The 24,732-nt window shown below is 40.8% G+C and overlaps 1 protein-coding gene across 1 annotated transcript in view; it reads left to right on the top strand.

Moving 5' to 3' along the window:
* LOC126184642 (aquaporin AQPAe.a-like) overlaps positions 1-1,792 on the top strand; it is a 42,970-nt gene extending 41,178 nt beyond the window's left edge. The window contains exons 5-6 of the mRNA XM_049927120.1: positions 874-954; positions 1,641-1,792. Coding sequence (XP_049783077.1) covers positions 874-954; positions 1,641-1,772 — 213 coding nt within the window. The 3' untranslated portion in view covers positions 1,773-1,792. The remainder of the gene's footprint in view (positions 1-873; positions 955-1,640) is intronic.
* The last annotated feature ends 22,940 nt before the right edge of the window (positions 1,793-24,732 follow it).

Below are 24,732 nucleotides of genomic sequence, written 5' to 3'. Positions count from 1 at the left end.
TCTTAATAATAAAAGCACTAAAAGGAACCTGACAATGTGGCGTTCTTCGCTTAATGCTGCTTGCTTGGAACAAAGTTGAGTAGACTTCACATAGGCCCCAATTGGCAGAGACATTGCCACATACGTTGTCAGGATCTACCCCACTGTTGCTCTGGTGCTTATCTGATAGTTGCCTGTACCCCATGAGATGGCACTATTTTGCCCACCTTATGGCAAAACCTTAAACGTGACATTGTTTTGTGCTAGTGGATGATGCCAAAGAAGCTGATGGTTTTGTTTTACCTGTGAGGGTGGATTCTACTGTGGTAGGTAGGGTACATTGCTGTTGTCAGCTGCTAGAGAGATTGGAGGGCTGTCCTACTGATTGCTGATGCAGTGTCCCCATGGCTGCCATTGTTCAGTGGTGTGGCCCAGCTCCTGCCCTTTCTACGTTTTTAATTATTTTAAATCTAATGCTGATTTGCTGCCTCTGTTTCCTAAGAGTTTATCAACTTGCTGCGGTTGCTACTTATCTTGTGGTGATAAAGGATGAGAAAAATCTGCTCTGATGCAGAGGGTGTCTCTCCCATAACTTGTGCAGAGGATCGCGAACTGCTTCATGGCCAGTACAGCTCTCACCTTCACACTCTCACTCCTCCATTTCTGCTTCTTTTCTTTTGGCTTTATTGATTTTCTGTTAGTTGGGTTTCTCAGGATTTGTCTAAGGTCCCCTTCCTCTCTGAGGACTCTTCCCTGCCTGATGTGTTGCAAGGATTGATGGCCTTGTGGTTTAGTCCCTTTAATCCACTCAAAGCATTCCAAATCTTTGGTCAGGAAGAGCTTAACATTTAGTTAACCAGAATTTGAGTAATGTTTCTACTGTTTTGTTTGCAGATGCAGTACACAGGTGCTAGCATGAATCCGGCTCGCTCACTTGGGCCTGCAATGGTGACCGGTGTGTGGCACAATCACTGGGTAAGTATTGCTTGTGATAATGCTAAAAGTCGACTGAGGGTCAGCTCTAATAGGCAAAAATAACAAACTGCAGAATATTCCGCTATTATCTTTACCCAACATAGATGTTGCCTAATCAAACCTATAGTCAACGCATACATTAACATGTTAAGCATTATACTTAGCTGACTGTCAAGTTCTACCTGAAATTAGGCGTGCTGTACTGTCCTCATTTCCTCACTTCAGATTCTAAAAAATAAAATGCCATTTGTCTTACAACAAGAGTTTTTGTTAATTTTCTCGTCTTTTCTGACCTAGATCATAGAAACTTTACTTGTTCCAAAGTTTACTTCAAAATAGTTTCTAAACTGCGCATATAGATTTTGCTGTAATATGTACTTAAATTATGTAGTAAGTATTAATATATTGTCCATTTCCGACTGTGCAGATATTCCAAAGTTCCAGGGAATAGTCACTTTCCTTCTCGCAATTCCTATGTGGAGTAGCTTACGTGATGTTATTCCTGTACATTGCACACGTGGATTGTTTGGTAAATGTTGTATAAGACATCGGCGACGGTCTTCTCCTGAAACTTCTGATACAAAAATCATTCTGTGATCAGAAAAGGAGCACATAGTGTACACAGCTTAACTATGAATGTCTTATTATGCCCACAGACTAAGTAATGATGAAACTAATTCTTTCAGGTGTACTGGATGGGACCACTCGCAGGAGGCATTGCAGCTGGCGCCATGTCCCGTTCTCTCTTCAGGCCAAGCGTCCCTAAAGCACCAGTCAGACCAACTCGAGACTCTGAACACAGGCCCCTACTTTCATAAAATAGCATTTGTCTTAAACTGCTAAGGCTATTGATAAAGAAATTATCTGTAGAATGTTCCCTGTTGAAAATCTTAAATATATGGTGATCCAAAGTTAGTGTTCAATTTTACCTACTTGACTTTGTTACTACTCAACGGATTGTAATTTACAACATATATCCTCAAAATTCAACTATTGATGATACGCAGCTGGTTTACGAACTCTCGAGGTAAGAGGCAACTCAATTCTTCATAGGTAAGTTTCACTGCTGTATTTCTACGCTTCAGATACAGTCAAACCCTTATGGCCACAGTATTTCATTGTTACAGTATATGAAACAGTAAGCCAATTGCAGGACAGAAGTGAAAAGTATTCGTGCTTCTATACATAAAACATATTTCGGTTTTCCATTGTTTTTCGAAATAATTGTTAGTGAACATCGTTAATATTGCTTTAGGGGGCCTGTTGTCGATATTAAGTGGTATTCGGAAGTGCTGAAAGTGAGGCAGTCTGTAGTAGATACATGGGATTGGGTGAAAATATGGAGACAGTGAGAAATGGATGCTAGAACATAAAGGAAGATGCTAGATTGCGCTGCCGTATTTTATAACAAGCGGCACAGTACAGTGTTCCAATATGTTCAAAGAGCCAGTCGTGTGGAAGTGTTCTGTGTAATATGGTGTATTTTAGCAGAGCTACGTGAATTCGAATGTGGGCAAATTGTTGTTAATCAATAGGTGATTTCATAACCAGGGGAGTCGGAGGTCGGTGTTTAAAGAATCACTGTATTGAAGATTTATACCGCATACAAGGAAATCAGAAAAATCCGGTAAGTTAAAACAGGCACCAATCACTATATCTAAATACTGAGCCACTGTGATCTACTATCAAGACACACACGTGTGTGTGTGTGTGTGTGTGTGTGTGTGTGTGTGTGTGTGTGTGTGTGTGTGTGTGTGTGTGTGTGTGTGTGTGTGTGTTCGTTCGTTAGCTATCTCCATAACCTTTAGCTGAACTACTACACAGGAAGAATGGGAGAAAATTGTCTTTAAAACCATGAAGGATCTGTATTCATCCATTCTGAAACAGGAAACTGTTTCCAGAGCCAGCAGGCTTCCTGCACCATATTAGGCAGTGTAATGTTCTATTTTTTGTTTTCCCATATTTTATCTAGTCCCTATAAACCATTGACTCGTAGGTTCCTGTAGATGCGGCTTAGCACTGAAATTGTTAAACTGAAAGAAGCGGCAGACCTAAATTGTACATAAATACTATTTTATATTGAAGTTGGAAACATCGGGTACAGTATGTGGAATTCACCTACCGCAGAATGAAATGCATATTCGTCCCCAGTATCTACGATAATTCATTAGTACGGGGCTAGTGTATGCCCTAAGATTTAAATAAGTACGATGATCTGAGCACCAGGCTATAGACAAATTTGCTAGCGTGTGCATAAAATTCTCGAAGGTGGTCTGTGGAAGGCATGTACATAGATGAAATCACTGGAAATTAGTATAATCAACCTAACAAACTGCACAATGCATTACTGAGAAAAAGAATAAGCATTGGTCTGAGAATAAAGCAAAATATTCCCAGAGCATTTTGCATTGTTAAAACTATACGTTAAGAGATTGAAAGTTCTTGTTTATAGTGTTACTGAGCCCTTCATTGCAACGCAAGGTGCCTGTAGAATCAAAATTCCTGACTCACCACATCTGTAATACAAAAACTGGCCAAACTGACGTGTCTAGTGAGAATTAAATGAGACTATTATTCAAACAGTTGAGCCCATATACTTCGCTTCTGTATATTCATTAACGAGATGCAGCATACTGTGGATAAATCTACACCAGACCAAACTTTCCTGATAAATAAAAAGTAGATAAAATACACAAGCAGCACCAAACACTATAAATAGCAAAATTTGTGTATCATAGTTACGCATGTTCATGTCTCAAGGAAAGAAATTCACTCAGTTCTCCATGACAATAGTACCAATCATTAAAACATTTCCAAGAAATGTCGTACAGGTGACACACTGAAATTGTACACACATTTCTTTGAGCTACGTTTTTAAAATTACTTCCTACACACTGCAGAAACTTCTTTCACCCAGTCTCCCCGTACTTAATGCTTAAAAAAGAGTAATTTATCCATTAATTATACAAATTGACAAGTATAAAATATATGTAAAAATCCTTCGTAAGTTTGTAACTAATGCAGTATCGCATTTCTATAAAAATTTTAAAAAGTATGTTGTAGAAAGTGTAACTCTTGTTCCGGAAACGAATTTACAGGATCTAAATAAATATTACCAGAGGCTGACCGGCTGAGCATATAGGTGCTACAAGCAGACCTCCGTGGTACTGTTAGAAGTTACTAGGCAGAATTCTTAGTATGCCTTTGAGCCTGAAGCTGTCCACTTGAACACAGGGAATATCCGTCTTTGGAGGACGACTGCGGTAGACTAAATGCACAAGATAATGCAGAGGAAGTTTACAGAAACCTGTCCCTAGGACACTTGGAAACGAAACGAGAAAATGCCGATCACAACGTTTCTGTATGAATTTTGTCAATTAAGTGGAAACTAGTGCAAGCGACGAGTTTGTAACACCAAACCACTGATTGGAGAAATACACAAATGACACTATGGGGGCAAAGAATAGGGGCAAGAAAATGCTGATAAAGCTACCCAAGCAATATACTTGAATTTTGATCGGCTTTGAATATGTTGCAATGTAGTGTAAGATAATTAAGATGTGCCTAAAAGGCCGTGAAGAGTGAAAGCACGCCCCCCCTTGGAAAAAGTTTTTCCGAATGAATACTGTTGAAACGATATCAGATACAAAACACTTCAAATAAGTTCTGTCGTTTATGTGCATTACAACGGAGCATTCAGATTTGTCCAAAGTGTTACATCCTGCATGCTTGGTGCGCAAAATGAGTGCACTCAGCGTATTTGACCCGAACATTTCTACACCGTCATTGTTGTATGGCTAAAATGTTAAAACGTAAATTTCAAATGAAAATAACTAAATCTGAATCTTACAGCTAGACAACAAAATTTAGCAGATGTAAAAACATTCAATAAAAGATTAAAAGATAAAAACATAAAAAATATAGAAGTTACGTATTGGGTGATCAAAGTCAGTATAAATTTGAAAACTTAATAAACAACGGAATAATGTGGATAGAGGTAAAAACTGACACAAATGCTTGGAATGACATGGGGTTTTATTAGAACAAAAACAGGTCACAAAATGCCAGACAGATGGCGCTGGACAGCAAAACGTCAGTGACTGCGCATGACAATCGTGTCTAAAAGGAGCTGTAATGAGAGGATCAGATGCGCCAGCAGTCACAGCATGTTGACCTTACCTGAAAAGGCGCTTTCAGTGAAGCTGTATTATCAGAATGGGGAGTTTGCTAGTTCAGCGTTACGATCCTATCGCCAGATGAAGGGGATTCGAACGGGTAAAGGTCCGCAAACAAATGCAGCTGTGGCGAGAATGATTTCGAAGTTCGAAGCCACGGGTTGTTTAGACGATAGACCCCGTAGTGGCCGACCGAGCACAAGGCGTAATGCTGCGGAGACAGTTCAGGAAGAAATGGATACTGTAGCGGGTTCGTCTATGCACGGGGCAGTCAGCGCTCGTGCAGTCGCACGTCGCACCGGCATTCCATACACTACTGTTTGGTTTGCCCTCCGATGCTATCCGTACAAAATCCATCGGCATCATGAACTGTTACCTGGCGATTTAGTGAAGCAGAGGGCATTTGCGGTGTGGGCGTTTCAAAAGATGGCGGAAGATGGCGATTGGTTGAATAACGTTGTGGACCGACGAAGCTCATTTCACGCTCAGAGGGTGTGTCAACGTCCACAACTGCAGAATTTGGGCTACAGAAAATCCTAAAACTGTCGTGGAAACTCCATTGCACGACGAGAAAGTCACGGTAGGGGTTGGATTTACATCTACCGTTATCGGGCCTTTTCTTCGAGGAAATGCGTGATTCTGGTTTTGTAACTGCTACCGTGACGGGTGAGAGGTACGCCGATATGTTACAGAATCGCATCATCCCCAGCCTCGCTGGTAAACACCTGCTGGAACGTAAGATGTTTATGCAGGATGGCGCTCCAGCCCATATTGCTAGACGCGTGAAAGATCTCTTGCGCGCGTCGTTTGGTGATAATCGTGTGCTCAGCCGTCATTTTCGTCATGCTTGGCCTCCCAGGTCCCCAGACCTCAGTCCGTGCGATTATTGGCTTTGGGGTTACCTGAAGTCGCAAGTGTATCGTGATCGACCGACATCTCTAGGAATGCCGACAGATATCATCCGACGCCAATGCCTCACCATAACTCCGGACGTGCTTTACAGTGCTGTTCACATTATTCCCCGACTACAGCTATTGTTGAGGAATGGACATATTGAGCATTTCCTGTAAAGAACATATTTGCTTAGTCTTACTTTATGCTAATTATTGCTATTCTGATCAGATGAAGCGCCATGTGTCGGACATTTTTGAACTTCTGTATTTTTTGGTTCTAATAAAACCCCATGTCATTCCTCGCATGTCAGTTTGTACCTCTCTATCTATATTATTCCGTGATTTATTCAGTTTTCAAATTCATACTGACTTTTTGATCACCCAGTATATAGCAAATTTATCTGGAAAATACTTACTAAATAACTCAGCATGACAAACGGCGTCCATGTGGTCATATTTCTGGCTATTACTGACAAATGCGTGTTTGGAATACCACTTCACATAACGCTGAATCTGGTATTAACGATGTTTCTGCCTATGTACGTGGGTGTAAACAAAGTACTTCAGCTTTCGGTGGAGAACGTTGGAGATTGAAATTTCTTGAACAGATCACACAACTAAAAACGCCCTTGTTTTAACGATTTTCATTCCAACTATCTTGTCATATCCGTGACACTCCGCCCTATTTCACCATACTAATAAACTCAATGTTCTCCTTACTTTCTGGTAAGGATCCCATGTAGCATAGCAGTACTCCAGTAGACACTGAACAAGGGTAGTGTGGGCTCTTCAGTAGACCAGTTGCATCTTCTAAGTGGTCAACCAATAAAACGTAGTATTAGATTTGCCTTCCTTGCGACATCATCATGACCATTTCAATTTAAGTTGTTCGTAATTCTAATTTCTAGGCATGTATTTGAATTGTCAGCCTTTAGACTTGCCTGATTCATCGTGTAACAGAAATTTAACGGATTCCTTTTACAAATAAAGTTGGTGACCTAGCACTTGCCATTTTTCGCACAATATAGATATCTTGTCTTAATCATTTTGCACTTGTTTTTGATCTTCTGATGACTTTACTACATGATAAATCACAGCATCAGCTCCAAACAATGTGAAGATTGTCTGTTAAGCTCTTCTGTCACTTTACCCACCAGATTCCTCCAGAAACACGTTACGATCAAAATTTTCACCTTTCCTTTTCATGTGCTTCTGGCCATTAGATCCCATTTGGGAGATGGAAGTTCGCGTAAACTGTTTCGCAATTCTATCTTCATTCCATTTGGTCCGCTCTGCCACAGCAGTCACCCAGTGAGGGACATTTCCGATGTTAAAATGGACATCTTAGGTCTCAAAGGCACACCAAGACATCTGCCTATTAACAGCTAACGATCAGTCCCAGGATCTGCTTGTAACGGCGGCATGCACCCGATGTTTTTGTTGAAACTCTAAAACCATTAAAATAAACTTGCTGTAGACTAGGACCAGGAGATGACGTACATTTCCCCTGGGAACACCAGACATCACTTCAGTTTTACTCAATGACTTTCCATCAGTACGAATAGTGACCTTTGACAGGAAATTAAACAGCACTATCTCGACTTATTCCCAACGCTCGAACAGAAATGTGTTCAGAATTTTCTTGCGCTCCTGTTCTTTATCTCCCCTCCCCTCCCCCCCCCCCCATAGTTAAGTCAATGGTTCATTCGTATAATTCTCCAGACAGTGGTTTGGCATCTTTTAATGGCTTTTTATTTCCTGTAAAGTTAAGACACTGACATTTGTGTTTGTGTGTGTACACGCACGCGCGTATACTCCACATCTTTGGTTAGTGCCATCACCACGTCCTCTATCACGAATGGTTCTTGACAAGATGGAATAGTATGGACCTTCTCATCTGTCGAACTCTTAAGCGTTCATTCTATGACATAAAAAGGCAAGTACTCATACAAAATATACACAGATGAGATCTGAAATGAAATCTCACGAAATACCTTTCTTATAAATTTTCTAAGTAAGCTCCTGAAATCTAAAACTACTTACAAATATCGATCAGGGATATATTCCTATATACACTGAAGAGCCAAAGAAACTTGTACATCTGCCTAATATCATGTAGGGCCCCCTCGGGCACGCAGAAGTGCCGCAACACGACGTGGCATGGACTCTACTAATGTCTGAAGTAGTTGTGGAGGGAACCGACACCATGAATCCTGCAGGGCTGTCCATAAATCCGTAAGAGTACGAGGGTGGGTGGAGATCTCTTCTGAACAGCACGTTGCAGGTCCTCCCAGATACGTACAGTATGTTCATGTCTGGGGAGTTTGGTGGCCACCGGAAGTGTTTAAACTTCCAGTGATTCTGGAGCTGCAGTGTAGCACTGTTCTGCTGGAATTGCCCAAGTCCATCGGAATGCAAAATGGGCATGGATGCAGGTGATCAGAAAGGACGCTTAAGTACATGTAACATGTCACTCGTGTTTAGACGTATCAGTGGTCCCATAACACTCTAACTGCACACGCCCTCACATTAGAGCCTCCACGAGCTTGAACAATCCCCTGCTGACATGCAGGATCCATGGAGTCATGAGGTTGTCTCAAGACCCATACACGCCCATCCGCTCGATACGATTTGAAACGAGACATGTCCGACTAGGAAACATGTTTCCAGTCAACAGCCCAAAGTCGGTGTTTATGGGCCCAGGCGAGGCGTAGAGCTTTGTGATCTACAATCATAAAGGGTACACCAGTGGCCTCTAGCTCCGAAAGCACATATCGATGGTGTTTCGTCGGATGGTTTGCGCGTTGACGTTTGTTGATGGCCCAGCATTGAAATCTGGAGCAATTTGCAGGAGGGTTGCACTTCTGTCACTCTAAATGTTCCCTTCAGTCGTCGTTGGTCCCATTCTTGCAGGATTGCTCGTGCGCCGACTAAAACACCACGTACAAACTCACTTAAATCTTGATAACCTGTCATTGCAGCAGCAGTAACTGGTCTACAACTTACGCCAGACACTTATATTACGTAGGCGTTGCCTGTTTACATACCTCCAAATTTGAATACGCATGCCTATGTTTCTTTTGCACGTCAGTGTATTTCTCCCTTTATAAGAGAATTTCTGACTCTTCGTATTACAACAAATTACAACTATGTGCTATGTTTTGACCTCATTTAGTCCAGTGTACAGATGGAAGAACTGAAAGGCATGAGTTGTATAAGCATAAGGAGTCTGGGACTGTGTATGAGTTCTGACCCACGACACATTACGCTCCTTTAGTGGCCTTTCCCATCAAGAATTCGCGAACTCCAATTCTTTCCTGTACAGGCTGCTGTTATGTAGTGGATGATCATAATATTCTCTCCAAATAACTGGTCAGCATTCTGTGCTACAATGGACCACTTCATTAAGTCATCTTTAAACTTTGAGCATGTGCATTACTCTCATGTTATGACTCTCGGAAACAAGAATTGGTCAATAAGTGTTTCATGTATCTCTCTGATGTTCAATAGCGGGTACCTTATCGAAGACAGGCTCACATTCATACCTGCCTTTTATAGTCCTCCCATTCAACGTGAAGCAAATACTGCCTGATAAAATAAGTGAAACATCGAGGAGGAGAGGAGGAAATGAATTGAAACTTCAAAACTTAGGAAGGTATGTGATACTATTTCATTGACAAGATAGTCGAATATATAAAGAATTTGTCAATATGAGCCCACTTATCAGTATGGCATTAAAGCCCCTCTGGCCTTGATACATGCAGCGATTTGCTTGGGAAGGGTTTCAAGCATCCTTTGCACTCTCTCCTGAGGCCAGTTGACTCTCAACAGATATAGCAGCTACTTTATATCCTCCATAATGGCAGTGTGACACGGTTAACGTCCAAACTAGTTTCATGTATCTTCTATTGGGAATCTTGCTGACCATAGGAGTACCACAACATACGCAGACATTTCATACACACACATGGAAAAACTGTACTCTGGTACTGTCGTATGAGGACTCAGGGTGTCAACACTATTGTTGTGCTGTCAGTTCTCTCACTCAGTACTGACTGTGACCTGAAGGTGTATGTGATGTTTCTCCACACCATGACTCCAGGAGTAGCACTGCCCACTGCCATGTCGCTCCAACAACTGGAAAATGGGACCTCCTCAGGCTGCCGCCATACTCGCATACTATGGCCATTTGGGGCAGTGGAGAATCTCAATTTATTACACAGAACACAATGGGATCTATTCATCATCAGTTCAAGCTTCATGGTCAACACACCACTTCAAAACATCTGTTTCTGTCGTGGTGTTAACGGCAGCTTATGCATGGGGCTCTAATTCCCTACTCTGGTTGCTGCTAACTGCCGTCCAGTGGTGCAAGATAATACAGGATGTTGCAGGGAATCCATTGCGTGTTCTTGGATTCCAGGTGCACATGTGAAGGAGTTAAGATGGTCTTGGTGCACAATAGGGCGATCTTTCCTTGTGGTGATCAGATGTGATCGACTGGAGAATTGACAAGTACTCCTACCCTTACTTTCCCTTGCAGTCCGTCATCAGGCCATTGTCACATAGGAATGCCCAATAAGTCTGGATATTGCAAGATCATACTAGATGGTCTCATGGAGACCCACAATGATGCCCATATCAAACTCTGTAATGTGCCGATAATGCTGTCACACAATTACCAGGCATATTCGTGTCTTTCATGGCGATAACCTCTTAAGTCCCATTTGAGAGGACGACTGATTTGGATCCACATCCAATCATCCAGATTCAGGTTGTCCATGATGTCCCTAAATTAGCCCAGACTAATGCTGGGAAGGCTTCTTTGAAAGGGCACCGGCGATTTCCTCCTCCATGCTTAAAATAATCAGAGCTTGTGCTCTGCCTCTGACCTCTGTCTACTGGACATTAAACTCTGATCTTTATCCCCTCATTTTTTCAACATCTGAAGCTATTCACTTGCATTATATACCAGTGTGACCCAAGCTGGGGTCGTATTATTGTCAGGAAGTCGATCGAAGAGTGGGTGTGAATTTAATACCTTATTTTTTGGGCCATAAAAAAATTAGAGAACTTTAGTTGCTACCCATGTACGAGGCTACCCCCGTTTTCTTTTACCAGTAACAAGCGTACCATTATGAAGTATTAATGCGATAATAAGGGACAAAATAGATGAGCGTGAAACCATGAACTCACCCATACATGACGAATGAAAATAAAATCGAAAAATACTTGTATTTCCAAATTTTCATAACAAAATTAAGGGTGTGTCTTATCGTCTTAAAGTGCACTGCCTTGTGGTCTGAAAAATATACGAGGGTCACTCCGAAAGAACTGCACACTTTTCTGTAAAAATAGTTTTCATTCTGCATGTGTGGAAGTTTTACAGTGTGCAAGTACATCCTTCCCGCTTGTCTTCAAACTTAGTTCAACCTGTTCCCGTGAGTGGCGCCATCACAACATGTCTTCAAGATGGCTGCCATTCTTGGCGTTCGTCAGAAGCAACGTGCTGTCATAGAATTTCTGTGCTGTGAAAACGAGAAGTGGGAAACATCCACAAGAGGTTAAAAAAGGTGTATGAAGATGCTGCTGACAATCGCAGTACAGTTAGTCGGTGGGCAAGCAGGTTACGTGATGAAAGCGGTCCCAGCAACATTGAAGATTGTCCTCGCAGCGGCAGGCCTCATACTGCACACACTCCAGACAATGTGCAGAGTGTTAACGAATTGGTGACTGCTGACAGATGCATCACAGTGAACAAATTGTCACGCTGCGTTGGGATAGGGGAAGGAAGTGTTTGCAGAATACTGAAAATGTTGGCGTTAAAAAAGGTTTGTGCCAGGTGGGTTCCCAGGATGTTGACAGTGGCTCACAAAGAAACAAGAAAAACGGTATGCAGCGAACTTTTGGAACAGTACAAAAATGGTGGAGATGAATTCATTGGAAGAATTGTGACAGGTGATGGAACATGGCTCCATCATTTTTCACCAGAGATGAAGAGGCAATCAATGGAGTGGCATCATGCAAATTCAACCAAGAAAAAAATAATTCAAAACCATACCTTCTGCTGGAAAAGTTATGGCTACGGTGTTTTCCAATTCCGAAGGACTCTTGTTTGTGGACATGATGCCAAGTGGAACCACCATAAATTCTGATGCATATGTGACAACACTGAAGAAACTTCAAGCTAGACTGAGTCGCATTCGACCACATCGGAAAAATCAGGATGTTTTGCTGTTGCACGACAATGCATGGCCACATGTCAGTCAAAAAGCGATCACAAAACTCATATGGACAACACTGAAACATCCGCCTTACAGTCCTGACCTGGCTCCATGTGACTATCATCTCTTTGAGAAACTGAAAGACTCTCTTCATCGAACAAGGTTTGAAGATGAGGACTCCGTTGTGCACGCTGCCAAACAGTAGCTCCAACAGGTTGGTCCAGAATTTTACTGTGCGGGTATACAGGCGCTGGTTCCAAGATGGAGTAAGGCAGTTGAGAGGGGTGGAAGTTATGTGGAGAAATCCTAAAGGATGCATCTACACCCTAAAACTTTGAAACATGTAGAATAAAATGTGGATTTAAAAACAAGTGTGCATTTCTTTTGGAGTGACCCTCGTAGTTAAAATATTATTCTTAACCAGTTATTTACGCATATGTAGCTACTGCAATAATACATTTTTTCATCATAATACTGTTGAGGTATTCTCAGCAGATTAGGACAGACAGAAAATATGATCAGTGAATATCAGGCAGGCTTCCGCCCACATCGATCCTGCGCACAACAATCTGGAACCAGAAGATGATACTGCAACACCGTCAGTCGAACTGCACAGTAGTCGGCTTCATAGATTTCTAGAAAGTATACGACTCAATTCATCGCACCAGTCTGTTCAATACACTTCGTGAGTATGGCGTAGATAACAAAACTACTTCATTATTTGAGCAGACTTTAACAGACACAACCGCAAAAGTAAAACTCATGGAAGAAGTTCCTGAACCTTTTTATTTGTTTCAGGGACAACCCTACAAAGGAAATGGAAGAGCTTACAGGCCAGTTACACCAGAAAGTAATTAAGACAAAAGACCGAAAAAAAGGGATGTTTGTGCAGCAACTGGTAGGAAGAAGTAAACCTCCTTCGATTGGATGCGATTCTTAACAACTGACTGTAAGAGCACTATCTCTAGTACTGAGAATGATGATTAGCAATATCTCCTTTGCAGATTCTCTCTTATCTATTTGCACCAAGGATTTTGCAGTAGCCGGCCGGAGTGGCCGAGCGGTTAAAGGCGCTACAGTCTGGAACCGCACGACCGCTATGGTCGCAGGTTCGAATCCTGCCTCGGGCGTGGATGTGTGTGATGTCCTTAGGTTAGTTAGGTTTAAGTAGTTCTAAGTTCTAGGGGACTTATGACCACAGCAGTTGAGTCCCATAGTGCTCAGAGCCATTTGAACCATTAGATTTTGCAGTATTTCCACTAGATTTAATGCCCAATAATTCCAAAACATCAAGTTTTCTAATTAAACCATCATTGAAGCATTAAATAGCATCATAAACACCAAATTTGAGGTTTGTAAGCTGATCAAATACAGTTTTCAGTAACTGGTTCCAAATGACAGAATTTACACATTCATTTAAATTTTGGGTTTTCCAATGAAGACATTTCTTCATCAAGGTATCTTTACAAAGGTCTGTATATATGGGTTACATTTCATTCATTACTGATGCAGGTAAAGAATGTTCGTGGTCATATCGGGAATACAGAAGTGTCCGATTCCACCCATCTCCTTTGACCCATGATGTCACCAATATGGCGGAAACGACCATTCTCAACGTCTCCAATATGGCGTCTATGACGTCATTACATAAACATGACAACAAACACCTCCCTTTAAAAATATAATCAAAGTATCGGGACCAGCACTTGGAAATTGGGGGTATTTGGGTGGGGACAAAGTAAATATAAACACATACACACAATATGATCCCAAACCATACAAAATGACGACATTAAAACACCACAAAATTCCCAAATTCCGCTACACTTACAATATCGGCAGTAATCGGCCACTTCCCTTCACCTTCATAGCTCAACCGCAATTGTCGATACCACAAAATAAAAACCAACAATTCCAAAAATTATAATCACACTGCAACTGTCGATACCACAAAACCAACACTCGCATGTTCCACTTTCATGCGCCGCATTTCACTATCTCCGCCACAAGCCCAAAACGTAGCAGAAACTTCATGATGGACAACATGTCGTCCACCATTTCAGCCTGCAGACGTGCACAATTAAACTTAGAAGTCATATCCATACCTAACAAAAGAAGCTACAAATTGAATTAGAAGACTTACTGCAAGACAAACAGCAAACCAATAACATCAAACGACACAGCAATAACGTAAACACAACGGAAACTTAATTCTTAACTCACTCAAACTAATTTCCGTTCTTCTACAACAGTCACAACCGATAAACGCACACTTCAAGCACCGACACCCAAATGAACCCAATATACCACATAACATGCGGATCATACACGCACACACCACTAGATGACACCACCAACTGCAACAAGACGACGTCCACAAACACAACACACTTATAGACTAAACTCCACACCGTCATGACTTCACACACAACACCCTTACATCATAGGACAAAGCCGATGGGTTGGATCGGATGCCTCCATTGACCCGTCATACCTGGCTCTTCTCCTGTATGTGCACCAAGTGTCAGGATCATTAGGGCAAAGACCGTGCACTGGATTTTCATTTGTGGAAAGCTTATGGAAAAAGATAGCCCATACAGCTTTTCTCATGTTTTCAAAATTCCCTACATTTATTCTTATGGCCAAGCCATAATAATTCTGTAATCTATCTATTTCAACATTTGTCAGCCGACCTTTACCACCTATCTCCTTACCATCTTCCGATACTACTTTTTTACTTTTCTTTCAATAATCTTCTCAACCTGGACCTCATTCTCTTCTGGACATGCCCAATGCACTTTAATTTAGAAATTATGACATTAGAACCATAGGGTTTTTCTGCACACACCCAGTCACAAGCCTTGCTGTCACCATCCCCTAAATACTGTGTGTATCTGACACCTCTGTTTGCCACTGAACGATTAAAAATCCTGAGAACTCCTGCTACTTTCATCCTACCACTTGGACCAGTATAATTCATCTAACAGTTATGTTCATGCTCTTTCTCAGTTCCACTGCCACAAGTTTTACAGTACTTACTTGGAATCTATACATCAATTACCTTGCCGGTATCAAATGATGTAGCTGCCACGACACCATTTAGTGAAGTGCGTCCACGTTTCTGCCAGCTGCCATCAAAACATGCACAAATATCACCACTTTCACTGTCATCACTTTCCTTGAGTGCTTCTTCAGCTGCTTCCTTCACTGAGACGTTACAAACATCAGCAAAAGCAATACCAGTAATATTATTGTAAGTCATAAATTTTGTAAGAGGATTTGGAATGTCGAGTAATGCGCATAAGACTTTTCCTGGCTCCATCCCTTTACCAACAGATCCGAGACCATAAACTATCCTTATGTTGTTTTCATATAAATTATTATTTGCTATTTTTGATGTCATTGTTGTAGCAACTGCACCACATTTTGTACAAGTCAATGTCAGGTTTGACACAATCACTTTACGAAGATGCTGATTCTCACCCAAAGATACGTCACCACCATATATTCTGCACACAGTATTTTTGGAAATGAAATCACACAGTATGCTAAGGTTCACCATAATATTTTCAAACGAATGTCAATCTCCCCACAAGGTGACTGGGAGGATATGCCTTGAAGACACTGAAGTTTCTTTTTTTGATGTGCTGATTTTCTTTATGCCCAACATTCTTGGGTCCTTTCACCCACTAACCCCATTTACCGTTATGTATTTATTTCCTCTGAATTTTAATTTAGGCGAGAATTTCTTTATTTGCGGCATTTTTATGAAAACACGCGGAACCAAAAAAAGTACAAATCAACATGTTTTCACTCACAACAAAAATCACTAAGTACAACCATTATCGCTCGAAAACAATAACAAACACGATCGGAAAAACGAGTATCGATGGTAGATATCACAGTCTAACATAACAGTGGCGACACTCACTGCTGTAAAAGTTGTTATCATTTGACAGATGGAGCGACACTAGCACTCCAAGCGGCGAGTAAGGTGAACATCAGAGGCGTCGTAAGGACAAGGCCTGTTTTGCAACCACTTCCTACGTAATTTACGAAATATTTGAGTTATTTTCTTGCCTCCAAGGGTTTGTGTAGTATCAGAAGGCATATATGTGTCTAAAAATGATTCTAAAATAAGCACAAGTATGGACAAACACCGTGAATCGAGTGGCAAGCTACAACACATTCGTGAAGACACTTGTGACGTTGGAGAGAATTGCAGCTTACCTCGTTGATATAAAAAGAATATAAACACACAGATTCACACGTAAGAAGCACAGACATGTACCTCTACATGCAAAAGCTATCAACAGCTCATTTATCGTTCTGTAGGCCTACTGTGTTTGTCATGGTCACCTGTTGCCACAAGTACGACCTTCATCTTTATATTATTCTAAGTAGGGCAAGCAACTGCCAAATAGTGGGTGAAATATGTTGAAAACATTATGAGCTGATTACATTTCATGCAAAACCAAATATTTGAATAATTTTCAAAAAATCTGTCGGTGAACAAGGTCCTAACAAAATAATGGCATCACACGAAGGAAGCAAGGAAAATTAAGTGACTAACAACAGAAGTGAATGAAATACATACCAAACATTACGCTTTTGTAAGACACGAATAACTTCATTTAATAACCACTTCATCGTCAAAGCAGGCCTGTGTTGACGATTCACACGAATCTGGCACTGATACATCGAGAGCTGAACTGGCTGCTTCTGTCATAGGACTGTTTCACAGCTTTAGATGGATTGTCGAATCTTTGTGGCAGTTTCCTGTTCGTCAGTTGAGGTGGTTTATTTGGGATGTCAAACAGTGTGGGTACTGCATTCCACACGAGTTCATTATTGTCTGCGTTCATGAACTGGTTTTGTTCGAAATGTAGCGAACAAAACCTAATATTATTATACAGTTAAACTGGGTCTTTGTCATAAGGTCTTCTCGTCTGCTATTAACTAGCCATTTTCTGCTCCTAAAACGAAACATTAATCATTAATACACATATAGTTTGCAAGTGAATCCTGACGATACAGTTTAGTAACATGATGGTATATACCTATCAGGATCCTTAGGAAACCTAAAAAACACAGCTGTGGTGTTTTCTTCCTGTTGTTGATGCATTTCATTGCGCTACAAACACTCCCGCTTGTAAAAACCATTGTAGAAATCAAAATAAACAACCGCTATTCGCTTTCATGATCTCGCCGAACTCACAGTTTAAGTTACTGGCCGCTTGGGGCGCTGCTGCCACGGTAGGCAACAAAATCGAGGCGAAGTGTCGCGACTGTTATGCTAGACTGTTGTAGATATAGGGTAGGAAACATTGAAGCGATAAAACAATAAAAGCATGAAATAACATACAAGGAGTAAAAGAATGCTGTGCATTATACCTGCATGGCGCAAAAACGAGGGCGTGGCATTTAAATGCCAGATTGCAGAAAGCGTCATGAAAACCATCATATCTCACGAAAAAGTTGTCGTATTTATATAAAACAAAAACTGTTTCACGCGGGAAAGACCTGGCATTTCAAATATGCTAAAATTTAAAAATCGAATTTTTGAAGCCCACTTGCCTACCGACTCCCCGTAATGTGACAAGTTTTTCCTTTGCTTCTTTCACTTGTCCTAGCAGTTCATCAAACGAAGTTTCCGACATTCGAAAATACTGAAAAAACTGCTTCTCATCTTGTCTCAGGTTGACATAAAGAGTAGAAAACAATCCTTTCTCCAGCAAATCACGTAGCTGTGGATGTACGTGTAATGAACGGTTGTCTTCACTCTCCTCCTCCTCCTGCTTACAAGTATTGGCTCTGAGCACTATGCGACTTAACTTCTGAGGTCATCAGACGCCTAGAACTTAGAACTAATTAAACCTAACTAACCTAAGGATATCACACACATCCATGCCCGAGGCAGGATTCGAACCTGCGGCCGTAGCGGTCGCTCGGCTCCAGACTGTAGCGCCTAAAACCGCACGTTACAAGTATTAACAAAAGTTCCTCCTCGCTCGAGTCCATTTCACTAACTAATCAGCTGGCAATATCTGCAGTGTCCAACACTGGTGATCCAGGAGCGTTCACCACAATTACCAGTGACCGTCACCAGTGTGTGAAACAGACCTTACTCAGCCATGAAAACATGGCTGTTTGCCACAAAGCACACTGGGAACAGTCAAGTCAGAACTTGCTCCTACGCGATGGCACAGAGGTGCGGGGAGACAGGCTATTGTCAATAATGGCAACTCACTCTTGCTGAACTAGTGAACTGTGAACCGTGAACTCATTGAGCCATACCGATCAGCCTTATTTCGTTCGCAGCTACGTTTTCCGATCGCTAATTGTCAGTAAGTTTCACTGCATATTTAGTTACAATTTCCTTACATAATTGGTGAACAGCCCATGTTGGAGTCAGTTTAGATTGAACAAGGTGATAGGTATTACTAAATTGAAGTGAAAAATTAGGGCGTATTACATCAAAATATTTACTTTGGAACTGATCACATTTTTGTAAAATAGTTGCTTCATCTACAATGAGCATTGAGCAATGGTGTTATGAAATTTAATATTTGACAGACTGCACTCATGCCTGTAAAATGTGTATTTAACTCAGCTATTATTGTGTCTAGTACATATTTCAAAATAGTAACATTAAATTGTAGACTGGCAATGGCAAGGAAAGCGTTTCTGAAGAAGAGAAATTTGTTAACATCGAGTATAGATTTAAGTGTAAGGAAGTCGTTTCTGAAAGTATTTGTATGGAGTGTAGCTATGTATGGAAGTGAAACATGGACGATAAATAGTTTGGACAAGAAGAGAATAGAAGCTTTCGAAATGTGGTGCTACAGAAGAAAACTGAAGAGTAGATCACATAATTAATGAGGAGGTATTGAATAGAATCGGGGAGAAGAGGAGTTTAGGGCACAACTTGACAAGAAGAAGGGACCGGTTGGTAGGACATGTTCTGAGGCATCAAGGGATCATAAATTTAGCATTGGAGGGCAGCGTGGACGGTAAAAATCGTAGAGGGAGACCGAGAGATGAATACGCTAAGCACATTCAGAAGGATGTAGGTTGCAGTAAGTACTGGGAGATGAAGAAGCTTGCACAGGATAGAGTAGCATGGAGAGCTGCATCAAACCAGTCTCAGGACTGAAGACAACAACAACAACAACAACATCATTAAATATTTCTTTCCTGTTTCGAAATGGGTGGTCAGAAGCTAGTTTATCAAAATGTTTTTTTTCCCGTTTTTGATGAAAACTGGGATCTATGTGATATGTTTTTGCAGTTTCACTGGCTTTGCACTTGAATGATTCGAAATCATTTCTATAAAACATCAATTTTTCCAAACTTCTGCTGAAGCTCTACTTCCCTTGTCCAAATCGATATCACGATTTGTAAAATTTTTGATGCATAACTGATGTCATTCAATAGCATGAATTCGCAAAGGAATACGAACTCGAAATTTAGCATTTCTGTTTTAATACATCCTCCTTCTTTACAATCATCTTTACTGAAACTCTTCAGTACTTTTTTTCTGATAACGCATTTCTTTTGTCAAAGGATGTTTTATTGTACATCTTCACTAGACCATATAATTGGATTCAATTTTTTTAGAGTGGCTTCTCATTCGCCAGTGAACTTCGACAGTAGATCCCAACGCTTAATGTTATTCCCGAAAAAATTACACAAGATTCGCATTGTTGCGAAAAAAAATTCGTACATCCACACAACTGCTAATGACATCATTTATCTCGAAATTCAAATTATGACTGGCGCAATGTACATACTTCGCATTTGGCCGAATATTCTTAATCTGATGTAATTCTTCACGCTTTCCCAGCGATCTGTTGACATTTTGAAAAACGTGACTTCTGCCGGATGTTCGCGTCGTTCTCGCACAATATTTCGATGGCGTAACTCTGTCTTCTTCAGGTGCTACCCGAGAATGGTCCTTGGGCGGATCGAGTCTAGTATTTATGCCTGTAAGGTGCTGGGCGTTCCCTAGTCGGTCCGTGCAGCATCGGGTGTTCCCTCAGCCGTTCCCGCCCGCATGACGCGGCTCCCATGGTCCTCTCTGGTCGCTGGTGTTCCGACTGCCGTCCGCGACCGGCTCGGCTGACTTGCGTCTAGGGGACGCCAAAGAATTGGCTTTGCTGATTGGCCACGTCGTGCCATGACGTCGTCTCCCACACCAGCCAATCTAGATCGTTGCTACTTTCTGAAACGCGTTGTTCTTTAAATGAGGCCATTCGTCTGTCGATACATTGTGTGGCTAACTCGTTATAGTACTTCACTGTTGTGTGTTCTAGGCGTATGTTTATAATGGCAGATTCCAACACGTGTTTTGTGTGCGCTAAAGCATTTCAGCTTCGAGTAACTTTATACTCGCACATCAGGAAAATGTATGATGTAGTGCCAAATACAGAAGGTAAGAATAAGTGCCCATAAGACGACTGCAGCTATTCCTTCAATACATTGGCTAGTTTGAGAGCACATGTGGAAGAAAAAGCACATGGTTCGAACTGCGGATGAAAAAGATTGTATTTCAGCCAATGGACCGTAAGAAACACTGCATAATAATAAGTTTTTACTATTCAATAGTAGGATCGTTTCTGGTAAAACTATAGAATTTCGTTCTTTGTGCATTCAGTAATCTGGTGCAATGTTGTACTGCAAAGTTTCTTTCAGCTCACATGAAAGGATTATTTGTATTAACGGACTAGTCTTAGAAGACATTTAAGTCACAATCATTGTAATCCACAATGGGTAATTAACAAACCTAATTTTTACTGTCCATAATTTTTGAAGAAACTGTTTTTTTTTTCGTATCGCTCAACGCATGGAACCCAGATTTGAATGCAGTTTCATGTGTAACAGATTTCTCTTAGCAAAAGGAACAATTTAGACATACCGGGAGATAGTGAGCAAATTCTGAAGCTGTGGGAAGAAATTGCTGTCATTTGTTAACTCTCGCTCCAAGAAAGGAGGTCAACACTGTGCCAGCAATGAGAAGATGCCAGTTCAACGAACATCTAACAAACAGAACTTCAGTCCAAAAAGTGTCTTTGGTAAACCAACCCTGGCTGAAACGCCAAATGTTGCTAGTGCTTTGGTGCAACCTGACAGTGAAGTGTTGAGTGTACATGTTGGCTTTGACCACACTTACTCTAAGAATTAAATTTATCTGTCCTACAGTTGTGTGTGCATGTGTGGGTATCATGGTTTATAGGCCTACTGGGGAAACTCACCATGTAAAAAAATGAGTAACGCATCATACTCGGTACCTCGGGGTGATGTGGAAATCCGAGTGTACTTAATAAAGAAAATGTCACTGTGTGTTTCTTTTGACTCATTTATCCTATTGCATATAGTTAACAAAATGTAACTGAAATATCTACTAAACTGTAACATTAATTGGACTATGTACGTAGTCATTTCAAATGGTTTTACTATTTTTCACAGGTAAAGTATGAGTATTCACCAGAATCCTTCAGTATGAATGTTTTCCAGTTGACAACTGAATGAAGTCAAAAAGCAAAATTTGCTTGGACAAGTTGAAAATTGTTTATTCAGTTCCAGTTATTATTTTTTATATTAAAACAGTTCCCGAGAATCTATTTTGCTGACTTTCTTGGTCTAATTTTCTATATTTAACATGTCGGTTATGACATGCTTGGTGATGGATGTTTTGTCACCAGGCATATGGCATCGGGTGTGTGGCTTTTAGTGACAATACTGCAGTCGATGTGTTAACAGCTTTTCGGGACCTTGAGCACGAAGTATATGCATCTAGAAGTCTTGCTTAAAAAGTGCAGCCAAAATTCTAATGTCTGTCTGAGGAATTTTCCTTTAATGGAATGTTTTTGCCCAATAATTCAGTTAATGTCTAGTAATTACTTAACGTGGTAAGTGCTATGAGGCAACACCAGCCACAGCAGAGCTGTCTGCCATGGCTGCTGGCAACTTTGTGACATTTAAGGGATAATATACAAAAGTGGGCTGTGCAAGAAGTTCAGACTAGTTTTCTTTGGTTAAAGCAATTAAAATCAAGAGCCGGCCAGATTGGCCGAGCGGTTAAAGGCGCTACAGTCTGGAACCGCACGACCGCTACGGTCGCAGGTTCGAATCCTGCCTCGGGTATGGATGTGTGTGATGTCGTTAGGTTAGTTAGGTTTAAGTAGTTCTAGGGGACTTATGACCACAGCAGTTGAGTCCCATAGTGCTCAGAGCCATTTTGAATTAAAATCAAACTTGTGAAGCATGTTGAAAATCACATACTCCTCACCATAATTTAAATGTTTACATTGAAACGGTTCTGACATGTGCATAATATATGGAAATGTTATATTTTCTTGAAACCTTAAGAATCAAACCTGTTGGTTGAATCAACATATGAGTAAACCCATCACAATAGCACTATATTATGCATCAGTTAGCTGTAGTTACAGGATAAGTAAACATGTACAGTAAACTTTTCATACAAATTTTATTATAAAGCTTGCAAAGGTTATAGAAAAGATGGACAACAAGATAAACTTGTGTAGGCATCATTGTAAATCCTTTTTTACTTCAAGAAAGCTGAATCGGATAATAATAATCTCAAGATGCCTTAAATTGCATGACACATCGCCAATCAGGTATTTTCTGTTGGAGAAATAGTCTGGTTTTTCAGAATTTTTTCATTTGTTCTTGTGAAAAACCTTGTATCAAACAGCTGTTTTTCTACAATCAATCCATTATTACATGCATGTAGTTTTGGTGACCCAATGGCAGCCATCTTAATGCTGTATGCACACCACTAGATAAACATGTCTACATAGTTGGTCTGCATTGTGCAGGCTCCAGCAGTTTTTTATTAGATTCTGTGAATGTCTCCTTCAGTTCTATGTGGATGCCTCTGACATAAAAGTATTTTGATAATTTTATTAAATGCTTTCTTGCTGTGTTGACCTATATCAATGGTGACAAAAGAATATTTTTACTGGATCGGGATTTGAACCCGTCACTCCTGCTGTCAAGGCAGTTGCACTGACTACTTCACTACCCAGACACAGTGCCCATCATGACTATGTGCATTACCTCAGCAAGTCTCCCATCTGACCCAAAATTCCATATGTCACTACTACTGCAGTAGTACCCTCACTCGCCGTCTCCATGAGATATTCCTGCAAATGGCTCTGAGTGTATGAGTGCATCTGAACTGAAGAAAGTTCCCCAATGCCAAGCTAGGCTATGTATAGATAAAATTGTATGCGTGGTGACTGTTCTTTCAGCTGTCTGAAAGAATGGATACCATGCATATAATTGCAGAAAAATAACTAGTTGTCTTATGACTGAGGTGTCCACGTCAGTCTGAAGAAGTCTATGGAATCTAGTAAAAAACCTGGTGGCACCTGCATAATGCAGACCAACTATGTGATATATTTATCTGGTGGTTTATGTATAGCCTTAAGATTAATGGGATGCCGAAACTAGTTGCATATAGTAAAGAATTTATAAAAAGTAAAACAGCTGTTTGGTACAAGGTTTTTCACAAGAATTTGAAGCCAGCTGCAGTCCTATATCGTACCTCTGATGGATTCACAAAAAGAAGAAAAAATCATTCATTGCCCTAAGTATTTCTCCAAAAATATTACCCATTACATGGAATGACCAGATGCTGCATTCAGAACAAGAATTTTGGAGACCTATGAAGGACCAATGCCTGGTAAGTGCTAGATCAAAATATGACCTCTCCCAACACCTCTTCATTTTCTACCTCATTTCCATTTTCTTCTTCAGCACCTAACTCTGAATTACTGTCATGGCTGCTATATAATCCGTATAAAGGCCCAACTCAACACTGTAGCTGGTTACTTTCTGTAGAAGAGGGCAAAAGGAAGACAGAAGTCCGAAATTTTGCATTTAAGAACTTGTTCACACAGGGTGATCATACACACACACTTGATTTTGCCTATCACACAGACTGGCATGTGACTGAACTTGAACATGGCATCAGAGCTCACTCCCCAGAATTTACAAGAATTAGGGGACTTGAGTGCACAGATGTGGTGCCAACTCCCTCCAGAGACCTATCAAGGCTTCGGGGACTCTGTGCAAAAACGCATTGTCACTGTTATCCGTGCCGAAGATAGACATACCGGCTATTAGGTAGATGGTCAAACGGTTCTGGTTAATCAGTGTGTATAGCTGTACTTAGTCAAGGATAGACTGTAGCCATTCATCGAGTTGATCACTTATTTTCATTTCTTTACGAGAATATGACATCGTTTGAATCTATAAGAACAGGAAACAGTTCTCTAGAGAAATCCCACAAGCAGTATGGTGGGTTCAGTCTGGTCCCAAACTTACCTGCTCTGAAACAACCCCTTGGTTTTACAGTTCAGAGTGCAAAGTATGCACACCTAAAGCACTACAATTTTACAGGCATTCAATCTAAACATAAACAAAATTCCCTGGCATCTGTATTAACCCACCACG

Source organism: Schistocerca cancellata, chromosome 4, assembly GCF_023864275.1.
Source record: "Schistocerca cancellata isolate TAMUIC-IGC-003103 chromosome 4, iqSchCanc2.1, whole genome shotgun sequence".
Classification (NCBI taxonomy): domain Eukaryota; kingdom Metazoa; phylum Arthropoda; class Insecta; order Orthoptera; family Acrididae; genus Schistocerca; species Schistocerca cancellata.
This window is presented reverse-complemented; position numbering and strand designations above follow the sequence as displayed.